General features: G+C 39.1%; 1 protein-coding gene across 3 annotated transcripts in view; it reads right to left on the bottom strand.

Moving 5' to 3' along the window:
* The window catches only part of LOC139454486 (E3 ubiquitin-protein ligase Midline-1-like), a 53,051-nt gene that overhangs the window by 15,612 nt on the left and 22,399 nt on the right, over positions 1-15,040 (bottom strand). The window contains exon 1 of one of the 3 annotated variants that reach the window (XM_071236228.1): positions 9,428-9,462. The exons of the other annotated variants lie outside the window; for them this stretch is intronic. Coding sequence (XP_071092329.1) covers positions 9,428-9,458 — 31 coding nt within the window. The 5' untranslated portion in view covers positions 9,459-9,462. Of the gene's footprint in view, positions 1-9,427; positions 9,463-15,040 lie in introns of those variants that run through there. 3 annotated transcript variants of the gene reach the window in all.

Below are 15,040 nucleotides of genomic sequence, written 5' to 3'. Positions count from 1 at the left end.
TGAAGAAAACATTACTTTCAATCAAACACAGAATTATGATATAAAATATTTTGGTGTAGTCAGAATATGTCGTCTCTCTAGAGAAAATATATGGGCTTCGTCTGGTTACATGTCCGCTGGATGTGTATAAAAAATGAGTAACACATAAACAACGAGTTGCATATAAACTGGCTGAAGTATTTGACAGGTGGGATAACTGGAACTATATGAATATCATAACCCATGCAGGTGTTCACAGAACATTAGCGGTGTTCTGATTAACTGAAACAGTTGAAGATTGACGAGAAGATCCAAACAACTCCAGCGCATTTCCAATCCAACTCAGATTATTCTGCCCCTTCGCAGTTCTCAACTGTTCTAATCTTTATGAACTTTGTTTGTTGTTTAACGTCACATTCAGAAGTATTCCAGCTATATGTCAGTGGTCTGTAAGTAATTGAGTATGGACCAGACAATCCAATGATTGTGCAGTGATGAGCATCAATCCATGCAATTGGGATACAATGACATGCATCAGCCATGCCTGTCAGGCCACCTTAACTTTCATAAGTCACCTCTTATGACAAGCCTGGGTTGCTGAAAACCAACTCTATTTTTTTCTAATTTTCAAGAAAATAGATTATACAATATATTGCAAAAGTATTTTAATGAAAATGCTCACCATGAAGATCACTATGGCAGCAAGGCAGCAGTAATTGATTAAGCTGAATTGCACTTTGGTAAGTGTGATCTAATTTTACTGAAAATAACACTAAGCACAGCAACATGACGCTCAGAGATTGATGGATTGTGATGATCCAATCATCCATAACAAATAAATAAATAAATAAATAAATAAATAAATAAATAAATAAATAAATAAATATAAAATACTCCAAATCCACACTCTAAAGCATTATATCTCAAAGCGCTACATTAATCCCCCGGTCAAATTGGGTCACTGAGCATTCCAGCACAACTATACATGTCCAAAACCTGTCCAGTTACGACATTCCATTACACTAAACAGAACATCTAAACATTGCTCAAATAGTCTCAGTTACCTCCTTGTGTCGACCCAGCTCAAGTACAAGTGGACACAAGTGGACACAAGTCTCCACTGCTGTCAATGTCTGCGATGATCTCCAACTTCAATGGGGATAAATCCACAATGCCTCTCAAAAGCCCCAATTATTCCTACAGAGCCTGAACATACCCTCCACTTATATCTATCCTAATCTTTAGCAGGCAACAGCAGGGTATGATAAACCACACAGTATTTAATAATTAAGTATTCCGTGAACCAGCTTAAGCTGTATATATGTTCTGAAATATTTATATACCGTATTCGATGTAATAAGCGCCCAGGGCGCTCTCAAAATTAGAAATAGGGGGCTCTTATTAGAATGTTATTTTGGTGAAAAAAACAGAGTTGAAAGATAAATTTGTGATTTATGCTGACAGCCTGAAATGTTTATGTACGACAGATATATTTTTCCAGAATTAAATGGCCAAAATTAAGGGTGCATATAACACACGAGTGCGTATTATACGCGAATAAATAAGTCTTGTGTACATTTATCAATCGGAAGGGGTGCTAATTGGTATCTTAGCAAATGTCGCCGTGGGCCCTTATTAGAGCGGGGCACTTATTACGTCGGATACGGTAGCTGGGTTATGGTAATTCCACACCAATACCAAACAGAGGGTCCCTCCCTCATGAATATCAATGGGGCCTGAAGCACCAAGTATGCACAAGCTCTACCTGAAGATTATTGTATCAGCTAAGCTGAATAAGTCAGACAGTTCTCCTCAATTGGTGTTCCTTTGTAAGAGGTGGACTTCCTGTTTGTTTGCACTCAGCAATATTCCAGCCATAAGACGGCGGTCTGTAAATAATCCAGTCTGGACCAGACAATCCAGTGATTGACATCATGAGCATCGATCCACACAATTGGGATACGATGACAATGCATCAACTAAGTCAGCGAGTCTGACCACCTGATCCCGTGAGTCGCCTCTTACAACAAGCATAGTCGCCTTTTAACGGCAAGCATGGGTTGCTGAAGATCTATTCTACCCCAGATCTTCATAGGAGCGACTTCCTCTGAGTGTGTCGGAACAATTTGTCCCTGTTTATACCATATGGTCAGTGAGTGAATGTTGTTACTTGCCGTAGTCAGCAATATTCTAGCAATGTCAAGGCAGCCAGTGTTCCTTCCAGTTGACAAAATGACTTTTTCAGAATAACACTTGTGTCATCCGCTTGCTCTTTCACATGGAATTTGGCTGATCTCCAAGTTTAGGAATGGGAAAGTCAGCTTTTGCCGTCTTTGTTTTGGTAAAAAACGCAATTGCATCTTTAAACACTTGACACCAACCCTGTTTTGATTTTCCGATACACAGAGAGCAATCTCCGCCCATGTTGGCCATTAGATTGTTTATACATGACAAGAATCAATCTGGCTGTTAAGTGTTGCCTACTTCACTGACTGGTCATTGTAGATGGCTAAACTCTTACAACTTAGCCTGACATATGTTATAGCAGTGTTCGCGTTTACCGATAATTACCAGTTTTTAACTGGTAAAATTAGGGTTGGACCGTTAAGTCATGTGACTGTCAGTCCCTGTGGACCGGGAAATAAAATACATTATAAATCTTTGTTGTTGAAAAAAAGATTGGTGATCATGGTGATGATCAATGAAGTGTATTTTCAAAGATGGGACTGACAAAAATTGGATAGGACTGGTAATTTTAAGAAGTTTCCAAAGCCCGTGGGAACACTGGTCATGGTCAGTAAATGTATGTTTCCATGCATTCGAAGCAGTTCGGATAAAGTCAGCACTTTCTTGTCACAGACACATACACCGATGCATATTGCATAAGGCTTCAAATACAAGCATACTTTGTTTCTTTGTAGGAACACCTAATCTCTGAATATCATTTGTCATGTTTACAAAACATACTTGTGTAGACATGGTATAGTGAAGAAATGAACTTTTTTATTCCTGATAAATGCCAAAATGAATTCCACCTCTCATAAACTGATAAATCCTCTTAGCAATATAAATATACACAAGATATATTTCAACTTGTCACACCTGGGTATCAAGTTCCCATCACACACGTCATCATCAGGATCATCCATTAGCATATATCCTATCACTCGTGACATAATTTCTCACAGCCCCACAATCAGCCAGGTAAATCAAATCTCCTGCAGCTGAGGTTGTGGTTACAAGTGACAATTAGACCAGGTATTTGAGATTTATCTGTGGCCTGCTTCCCAGGTGGGTCACGATGACTGCCTGCCAGCTGTGCTGGATGTCTTCCTGTGATGACTGATGTCTCATTTTCCACATGATAGAGCTCAATCATTTAAAGTTGACTTCAACTGTCTCCCATCAATGGAGGTTTCACCTTTTGACAGTTATTCACACAGCAGTGACACATATCAACATCATTTAAAATTCCATGTCAGTTTCTCAGAGCTCAATATGTTGTTTTTTTCATCAGTAGTTAATAATTGATTACAAAGCAGAATTAATAGATTTTTAATTCCAAACAATCAATTCTATTCTATTTGAAACTGATGTGCTGTGTAACAATATTAACAAATGTTTGTTTGTTTGTTTAATAGCACACTCCATAACTCAAGCAACATTCCAGCTATTATAGACATTAGTCTGCAAATAATCAAGTCTGGACAAGACAATCCAGTGATCGATGTTGTGATCCATGCCCTCACGGTAGGAGAACACACAATGAACCAAGTCACAGAGCAGTCATCACCCAATCGTTTCTTATACCCAGAACAGGTTGTCTGAGACCTGTTCTACGCTAAGTCCCCCTGGGAACATCAATAATGGAAAATGAATGTTCTGGACTCATGATACTTTACAGTACTTTGAATATAAAAAAACGCAAAACCTCAGCAAGAAATGACATTAATTTCTATCACAAAAAACAGTTCAGAGAGACCTCAAGGAATTGCTTCACTTTTTAAAGGCATTACTAAGAAGCTGACAGATGACAAAGTGGACACAATTAATTCATAACAACTTCTTTATGTTTATTGACATGTAAATAAAGAAGTTGTTATCCATAAATTGTGTCCACTTTGAGACTTCAAAGAGTTCAAGGTATTAGAAATTTAATCATTTAAACATCTGGGAAATATTCATTTATTTCACTTGCTTCAATTAATTGATTACCAGACTTTACTTGAAAAAGAATACAAGGTCCAAAAAAAATCAACAAAATGTCAAATCCAGTCAAAAACACGAAAGTTTTGAAATCTGAATTTCTTTTGAGAAGCTGAGCTGTGACAATTACATCAAGTCACAGTTTTACAGGCGACTGACATAAGCATAACACATCTATTTCCGTAACCATGGCAAAGCCTTGTATTTTCACCAGTTGATTTATAGGCATAATACATAGTTAAAATAATTGATAAAGAAATTTCAACTTCCAAATTAATTGAAAACAAACAAGTTCTAACAAGGTAGGTCATTCAGCCAGCAAGTACTGGTAGTCAAGTTGACAGAGAAGAAACACAATGTCTGCATAAGGCTGACTTCCCTACCTCCACCCATGAGAGTACAAGGATCCAGTGTTGCATCAGCGATCGTAATACATGGCATATATATATATATATATATATACACCAGGCCAGCAGAGAGGTTGACCTACATGATCTTCCCTACCAAATTGTTTTTAAGATATTAAAAGCTTAGAGCGGAGTTTACCAAGGTGGACTGTTATGCTGGATGCATCTGTTTGGCACAGTTATTCAGGGAGGAGATGACGAGAACGGAGCTGAAGATTCAATCGAATGGATATTCACACATTGCTGTTTTTTTCAATGTTATTGCTGCATTTGAGCGATTTTAATCAAACCTATGTGACCAGTCATGTAGAACTCTGATAAAGTTCACATGAAAGCAGAAACAAGGAAGTGTGTTTGTATACAAAGGCCACAGGGCTGTATTGAGTGAGTGAGAGAGTCAGTCAGTTGGGTTTAACGCCGCTTTTAACAGTATTCCAGTTATATCACGGCGTGTCAGCTTAATGTGGGAGGAAAGCCCGAAGTGATGCAGGTCTCAGACGTTCACCACTTCGGTGAAACCCACGAGCACGGGTATGGTGCTGACAAACCTAGAAACATAATCGGGGCGAACCGGGATTCGAACCCACAATCATAGGTTTCTGGCGTGCCCAAGGGACGTGACTCTGCACAGCGAAACGCGGCGCCTTAGACGACTGGGCCACCCGTGCCCCCCTAGGCTGTATTGTGATACTCCACATTGATATGATGCTTTGTGTTACACCAGGTGTATTGTGATACTCCACTTCGATGTTATACAATTACAGACAGTATAAGATCAATACCTGTTTTTAAGGCCCAAAAATAAAGCAAAATTGACTCCACATCAATATTATGCATTGTCTTACAAGGGGTGTATCATGTGTATCAAGATACTCCACATCAATGTTATATACAATTACAGAATTAATATGAAGTCAATACGTTTTTTTATGGACCCCCAAAAAGCAGTATTGACTTCACATTGATCATGATGAATGTATTATCTCACAAGGGCTGTATCCTGTGACTTTACATAAAAAAGAATGCATCCTTTTAAAAGGGATGTATCGATGTGATACAGTATCTAACTAGGGCTGTATGACCCTTGTCTGATCTGAAGAGGATATCAGAATATTCCAGCTATATGATGGTTGTCTGTAAATACTCTTTGGGCTTCCCTCCCACAGAAAAATGCAGACACTTTAGTCTACAAGTCCTTATAATGATAACATGTAACAAACCCCTTAAAAATGGCAAATATCTACTAGTCCTTATGATACCTGAACCACTGGGCTATTTGGCAACGACTACAGGACTAATGCCAATTTCTAACACTGTGACACTATGATTTAACTAAAATACTCACTGTGTTCAAAGCTGTGTAAAACTCACTCACTCACTCACAATGGTGTGGTCCATGAAAATCTTCCAAGGCATGATATTTTCCACCAATCCCATTTATCCACTTACAATTGATCACTACTGGTAGGTTTGGGCTACGGGAGCCACAGGGCTGCTTGAAGCTGGCCAGAAGATAATCATGATTAATTAAGTATGTAGTTCTGCATTCAGTCTGACATGCTCCGAGTCTGAGGCAGTTCAAATCGTGTAGCTACCAACAGACTCCAGAGAGGCAGCAGAGCGACATGGGAGACAATGTATCATTGCCACACGGAGTCCAGTGGGACCTGACTGCAAATCCCTGTGACAATCTCTTGTCATTCAGTGTAATCTCTTCCCCAAAGTGTTCATGAGGGATTGGATGAATTGTGGCCACATTACAAATGACATTACAGTCCTGGGATTTTATTATTTTTAAGTGGGTACTGCCATCCATCTCCTTGTCATTGTCTATTATTAATCAACTTCAATTCTATGTGGATTCTGCTGGGACAGGTGTCAAGGTTTCAACTGGTAGGAAGTGCTGGTGCTATGGTAGCAGACTAGTCCAGGGGGAGATGGATTTACAGCGTGTGACTGTGGTCTGTGCCACTGCAGTAGGCATTATTCCAGATATATCACAGATCTATAAAAATAATGATGATGATGATGATGATGATGATAATCAGTACCAAGTTGTTCGACTCCCCATTGTTCTTGGAGCCTTAGGTTTGGTACAGGTCTCCCAATCTGTGGACTGACATTGGGAGAGTACCTGGATTTGCTACCAGGAATACAGACAGCCCTACTGACAATCTGGGTAATGCAGAAGGCTACAGTGCTGGGGAGTCTTTACATTCTCTGAAAAGTTCTGGGTGGGTTCGACTAAGGCAGCGCTTCCTGGGAGAAGTCTAGAGGGGTGTAGAGGGCTGCGTGAAGAGGGGCCAGGGCACTGAGCTGATCATGAGCTTAACCAGCCTGACTGTGCCAGGATCACCCAAATCCTTTTTGCCTCAGTAGTTTCTGAGAAAGTGTGTACTTATTACACAAATAACATGGATCAAGGGCCATAACTGTAAATAAATAATTTATTGGACCAATTTTCAAACTCAGACTTGACATGTATCTCTTTGATAAGTATGCAACTTTCATTCATGCCATTTCAGCAGTTTCTGAAAAAACTTGTCCTTATTGCACACACTATGCTAGAGACCCGAATAGGTCTTCAGCAACCCATGCTTGCCGTAAAAGGCGACTATGCTTGTAGTAAGAGGCCACTATGCTTGTCGTAAGAGGCGACTAATGGGAACCGTTGATCAGGCTCGCTGACTTGGTTGATGCATGTCATCGTCTCCCAATTGCGTGGTTCAATGCTCATAATGTCAATCACTGGATTGTGTGGTCCAGACTGGATTATTTACAGACTGCTGTCATGTAGCTGTAATATTGCTGAGTGCGGCGTTAAACAAACAAACAAACAAACAAACACTATGCATGAAGTAAAATAACATGGCTCAAGGGCCATAATTCTGTAAAAATACATTTTAATGTAATCAATTCTCGAACTCCGTCTTAAAATCTTAGATAAGCATGCAAAATATTATTCATGTAACTTCAGTATTTCAGCCCTTCTGACAATCTGGGTAATGCAGAAGGCTGCAGTGTCGGGGAGTCTGCACATTCTCCGAAAAGCTCTGGGTGGGTTCGGCTAGGCATCGCTGTCTGGGATGAATGTAGAGGGGTCAAGGGCTCTGAGCTGATGATGAGCCTTAACCAGCATGCCTTTTAATGCCATGATCACCCAAACCATCTTTGCTGCATTTTTATATTTCAATCTGTACATAATCATGATAATAATAGGTGCTCTGTGCACATTTGATGCTGATAATAGTAGGAAGGAAGGCGAAGATCAGTTAGGAAGTGAGTTGTTGAAAAGTAGACATTTTGTTTTGTTGGACATGGTAAGATTTTGTGATGGTCACTGAGTGGGTTAGATCGCTGACTTTGTGTGCTGGCAATTAGGTGCCTCACTCTGGCAGTGTGGGTTTGAATTCCGGATTATGTCACTGGTCATTTATTTGAGTTAAAATCCATCCAAAAGTTATACAGTAAACAACAGTTACATATATATACAGTATAACGAACTATGGTTATAACATGTATAACAAACTCAAAGGGACCACTAATTTTAGTTCGTTATAACCGTAGTTCGTTATAAGCATATATATACAGCATATATACAGCAAATGGTCGGGACTAAAAATTAAGTTTTTTATATCCGTCAGTTCGTTATTAGCGTGTTTGTTATAAACATAGTTTCCTGTAATCTTAAAGGTCATCATTTTGAAGAAATTATCGTATCATGAAAATGACTATCAAATCATATTTGTGTGCAGGTATTTCAATTTACTGTCATTATTTGCTGTTTTTTCAACAACATTTGCTATCAATACCTGAATATTGTTCCAAACTGTTTTAAGTTTGACTTCTATTACAGTGCAACAAGATGTCCATCAACCATTCCATTTTTATTTGTTTGATGCTTAATGCCTAACTATTCCAGCTATTCCACAATATTCCAACTATGTGACAGTGCCTGTAAAAATTTGAGTCTGGACGAGACAATCCAGTGATTGATATTGTGAGCAACGATCCCTTATCGTCGTGGTACAATGACACACAATCAATGAAATCACGGCATGAGACTGACCACCCAAACCATTTGGTCGCCTCTTACGACCGGCATAAGTTGTTGGAGACCTATCCTTGCCCGGAACCTCCACCATTCGATCACATTGCTCACTAATACATGACCACCTGATCAATGTGATCATCACCATGACTTCTCGGCTTCAAGAACTAGAAACGCTACATTAGTTCAAGTAACATCTGTCCAGTATCCATCACTAATACCGTATTCGATGTAATAAGTGCCCCGCTCTAATAAGCGGCTATATTGGCTAGTCAACAATCCCAATTAGCACCCCTTCCGATTGATCAATGTACATAAGATTTATTTATTCGTGTATAATAGATTTATTTATTCGTGTATAATACGCACTTATTTTCCAGCCAAAATACTATTCTAATAAGAGCCCCCTATTTCTAATTTTGAGAGCGCCCTGGGCGCTTATTACGTCAAATACGGTAACTGCTCCTAAACAGCAATGCATTTAGCACACCTTAACCATCTGAAACAGTCTAATTGTTTCACTACACAACACAAGCAAATTAAGTGGCTGAAAATCTTGCAAACTTCATATAACGACATAATTCACAAAATATAACATCTTGATCATGTTGGTGTCACATGAAATATCAAAAAGAAATATTCCACACAAAATGTTAAAAAATGAGTACAGCATATATTCACAAGAACATAATTTGAACAAAGATCATATCCTGATCTTGCATATAGAACACATGAAAATCCCTTAAATATTAATGTAAAACAACTTTAAATGTTTTTAACTCACAAGAAGCATGAAGGTGCAGCACGCACGTCATCCATGAGAAGTTCACTATGTATATCTCCCACCTAACTTGCCGCAAAGATTGATCAACCTCGCCATCACAGTTAACCCCTTATCTGCTATAGCAACATCACGAGGCAACAATCAGTTAAACAAAGGAAGCATGGGAGCCCTGGTATCTGAGGTGCCATAATTCACCGAGCAGAGTTCGGTTGCATCTGGTTGCATCCGTGAGATGTGCCAGAAACCGTTTGATCCTGGGTTTGAATTCCAGTTTGTCCTGATGTTTCTAGGTTTGTCAGCACTGTACCCCTACTTGCCGGTTCCCAAACTGGTAACATCGAAGACCTGATATTTCTGGCCCACATAGCGACACAACTGTATTATCAACAGGACTAGTTGTACTACGAATGATTTGACGTAACTCCTCTCAAAGTTGGTGATATTTTCAGACAAGGTTGCAAGTTTGTAACACAATAAAGACACTTCAGTTCTAGTTTTATTCTGTTTAGTAGTGGGATGCTACACCGATGCATCAGTGGATCACAATTTTTTACTTCTCAATAAAAGTACTCACACTGTCAATCAAACACTGAGTAAAAAGTACCGATTCTTACCTTACTTGTGTTCTTTAACAAATGTTACACCAAACACTAATTGCAAGTGAAAATGAGTAGCGAAATATTTTCACCCACGCACCATACTGTATATCGTTTGTGTGCCAGGTACTTGGCCATCCCTTCTATGAAAAAGATGGCTTACGCACCACAGAGAAGAGCACATGCAAGTGTATCGGGATACGTATTTGGTGTATCGTCCCAGCCCTAATTTAGTTGTCACAACATTCACATGAATACAGATTATTTTGCCTTCAGAGATGCTACTGAGGAATTTCCTGAGTGAATCTGGATGTTTCAAAAGGTAAACATTGTACACCTGGGACATAAAGAGTTAACTCAGTGGATGACGCTCTGATGTAACAGCGAGGTGATACACCTTGACAACCGTCTTCACCTGTGTAAACAATCACACCTCTGTTGTTAGGCAGAAAGTTCAACATTTTGTTCCATAACTAATTATCTGTTTGTTGAGTGAACAAGGAATTGCAGACAAACAAAATGGCGCAATGTTATAAAGGCTTGGAGAACGAGTAGAGCTTTATCCATCAATAACCTCAGAAAGAATGGGGATGGGTGCATAGGTACAGCAACAGGAGACTCGTGTAATACCTTCAGTTGTATGGGCTGAGACAGTATCTCCGTCCTCTGTGGGGCTTAAAGGGCATCTTTATGGGTAGGGTCTTATTAGCCTAGCTGGGATATGAAGATTTGGGCGTAGTGTCTCTGATCTTTGTGGGTGACTGGCAGTGTCGAAATAACTGCCTGCCAATGTTTGGTAAATTTTCCGTCGGTTTGCATGAAATTCATGAGCATCTATCTACACAATTGGGATACGACAACATGCATCATACAAGTCAGCGAGCCTTACCACCACCAGTATATATGAAAGCAAAATAAATATTTTATTGTATTCTGCAAAAAAAACAAAACATTTCATCAAGCCTACTTGAAAATGGAGTCGCCATGACAACAAATTTTTTGCGAGTCATCAGCACAATGCATCACCTTTAGAATGGTTCGTCAACAACATATCGGCAACAAAACACAACTCACGACTGGTTTGCCATGAAGAGTTTTGAAATGCAAGACGGAAAGATATGGAACAGCCTGTCGATTGAAGCATGCCATAATGAACGTAACACCAAACATTTCCTGACCTGACTGATGAAAATAGGTTGGGTCAAACATCTCACTGAAAACATGATAAGGAGCATTTTGGATGATTATCAAAAATGCAGAATTACTGCGTCACGTGGAACCCTGGTACCTTTCTCTATGCATCATGCTATAACCACTCCTATCATCCCGACATATTCAATAAAATGATTCAAACCATTATGATGACGCAGTTGTTCTTGCAGGTGATGCTGAGCCGGGATTTCACTGGCCATTCTAAACGTGCGTTTGAACAAATGATGCAACTAAAGGTCATTATGTAAAATTAGAGAAATCATTCATCAACCATAACATGGTTGGGAGAAATCACCCAAATTTGTTGATTTAGAAATTAGAATCAACTCCCGGTATCAACAGATTGTTATGATTTCTTCATTATACAAAATAACATGATCAGGATGATAACAGATATATACTTTTTCAATTTTATGTTTCGCAGATTTATACCTGCTTCTCCACACAAGGTCGGTCGAAATAAAAATAAATAGCTATGTCAGTCATTTAATTATTTATTTATATGAAAGTCATTCTGCCGTGGAGTTAAAATTGCTGCTGGCTTGTTGAATCATAATCGTGACGTAGACATGTAATTTATATGGAACATTCTATATTGTATAAGAGGGTCTATATTACAAGCAGGAGACATAATTTTTATTTCTTTTCCAGCTGCTTTTCAGTAGGGGCGGCAGACCGGTGAAACGGAAAATAAAAAATGTGTAGCCTAACTATACAAAACAAATTTTCCATACTTACACTCTCAACATCAAATACAACAATGTGACATTTTGGGGAGTAAATAATATTTTAGAAATACAAATCATCATATACCGTATACGACGTAATAAGCTAGCCGTTCTAATAAGCCCCCCATGGCGACATTTGCTAAGATATTGGCTGGTGAAAAATCCAAATTAGCACCCCTTCCAATTGATCAATGAACACACTGACTTATTCCCGTATAATATGCACTTGTGTGTTATATGCACCCTTGATTATGGGCAATTAAACTCAGGAAAAATATATCTGTCGTACATAAACATTTCAGGCTGTCAGCATAAACCACGAAATTTATCTTTCAACTCTCTTTTTTTCACCCAAATAATATTCTAATAAGATCCACTATTTTTAATTTTGAGAGCGCCCTGGGCGCTTATTACGTCAAATACGGTAAGCAGGTATTTTGACATAGCTTTTTTAAACTACACAATTCTTTGTTACAAAAATAGTTTTCCACTCAATACTTTAAATTAAAAAACCAAAAACACTTATTGGTGAAATCCTAACACAGTTAGCTAACAATGTTCATGTGGTACTGACATCCTAGGTGAGGTGATCATTTCACACAGTGCTAGGCAACTGGACCTCTCTGTTATTCATAACACGATACCGTAAGTTAGCGCAACCACAAGATGCCGAACACTACATTTCCTTCCAGTTGGCCTTGCGTACCTTTAGTTAACCAAGCAAGGATTCGGTACAGCAACTTGAAGCTCACACAGGTTGAGAATTTCATTAGAGATGCATTGATTTCCTCACACCTCTGGAAATAGATGTTATCGGAGGCTTTCATTTCCCCATCATCAATTGATTCCCCATCTGTGTCAGCAGCCCCATCAGTTGTTACAAGGCCAGGTTACCGGCTACAAACACAGTGCTATCAACACCGGCGACCTGAAGCAGTGGCTTCAACACCCCCATGTATACAAACAAATGTTGTGTGTATCAGGCAAATGTATAGACGATACGTCTCATGCTTCACGCCAAACCCTCTTCACAAACACATGATTGACCTTTTAATTCAAGGCCTTATCTAATATCAAATATTAGAGACTTAAAAGAACGTTTCAAGTCAATCATCAGACAAAATTGCTAGATCATGAACCAGAGCACTTTCTTACTTTAAAAGTAGCATGGAATACTAAAAAGAGAAGGATACTAATTTTAAACATGCTCCACTCTCTTGATGGATTGTGATTTACTTGATGCTGTGAACTTTGTGCATGGGAAATAAATAAATAAAATTGTCTTTATGGCCGAGAGGCCAGTTTTCAAATCCATTACGGGGCGGTTGGGTAGCCTCGTGGTTAAAGCGTTTGATCGTCACGCCAAAGACCCGGATTCGATCCCTAACATGGGTACAATATGTGAAGCCCATTTCTGATGTCCCCCGCCGTAATATTGCTGAAATATTGCTAAAAGCGGCGTAAAGCCATACTCACTCAAAACTATTACACGTAGCCAGCTGACTTACTCATCATTGTAATCTACTGGTGATCTGGTTTGAATTAATTAGTTACTGCAAGTTTCCACACTACAAACTGTGAAATACAATGTATCTCTAGCCCTAGAAATTCATTTATTTAAGACTAGTCCTAAGGACTAGAGTAAACCTTATCAATTATTAATTATCAATTATACTGAGTCCTCCAAGTTGTACCATGTCAAGCTAAAACAAGACAAACATGGTCACTAGGTTCACATTTGCCGTTTTATTCAGTTCCAGTTTGTTGCAAAATTGAAGAATCCAGAACTATTTTAGAATTATGGCCCTCAAATGATACTTTACTCAGTCAATGACGACTACCGTCATTGGATTTTGACTTGTCATCAGCACAGCCTAGCGGACTACGTTTGACCTTCGAAGGCTGTATCTCATTGCGAATGTAAGCAAAACACTGTTCCTCATAGTACCATCAGCACTAGCCAAATATTGGGATAATGGTAATCACGATAATATATAGGCAAACTGTCAAGACAGAAATTATCACCTGCCCGAACCAGCCGAAGGACACCAATATCATTGGGCAAATTGTGTTGGCAACTGTCTAATTATTTTCCCAGCCCTTGTATAGTGATGCCCAGTGATGTACAATGTTATACAGTTTCATTTCCGATTTGTGATGATATAGTCCTGAAGCTCTCAAGGACATAGCACTCCCAAAATAGTGGGATAGGCCTAGGTTACATGCTGCATAAGGAAGTTATTTCAAAGTTTTGTTTCTTTGTTTATTGTTTAACACCGCACTCAGCAATATTCCAGCTATATGACGGCGGTCTGTAAATAATCGAGTCTGGACCAGACAATCCAGTGATTGATATGAGCATTGATCCACACAATTGGGATACAATGACATGTATCAACCAAGTCAGCGAACCTGCCAACCCGATCCTGTTAGTCGCCTCTCACGGCAAGCATAGTTTCCTTTTGTGGCAAGCATAGGTTGCTGAAGACCTGTTCTAACCCGGATCTTCATCGGTCCATTTCAAAGTGAATATTCTCTTGCATCAATGCCCATGCTGACTGACAGCATTCGGATTTGATGAAAGTCTGTTATACAAACTGTAGTGTATTTCTGTAAGCAGGTCAACTCACACATCTGAAACTATTGGATCTTTTACGTAATGTCATTTCACTTAGATTCTACTTCCATGTTCTCTTTACATTGTTAATTACCAGCATTCACAGCTTGATCACAACAACAATGCACCTTAATATCCCCTTTTTTGAAAATGTGTGCTCTACAAATGTATTCCAAGATCATCTTTGTCCCCACATGTTGACAGACAAATTAACAAGTTTAAACAAACTTTGTGAGACGGCAATGAGGAGCAATGAGAGTATTGCCTGAGACCATCAAATATTGACCTGGGTATTACGCCTTCATTAGAGTAATGTACAAGGTCAACAGCAATGGGGGTCAGGGAGACATGTACCATTCAGGTCTTATCACTCAGACACTGGACACAGCCACAATATCACTTCCCAATAAGCTCAATCGAAATCTCTCTCTGATAACCTCAGTGTCTGTTGTTAAGGTTG

This window comes from Haliotis cracherodii, unplaced genomic scaffold, assembly GCF_022045235.1.
Source record: "Haliotis cracherodii isolate W230 unplaced genomic scaffold, xgHalCrac1.p SCAF_10, whole genome shotgun sequence".
In the NCBI taxonomy this organism is placed as follows: Eukaryota; Metazoa; Mollusca; class Gastropoda; order Lepetellida; family Haliotidae; genus Haliotis; species Haliotis cracherodii.
Note: the sequence above shows the minus strand (reverse complement) of the source record. Positions and strands in the feature narration are given on the sequence as shown.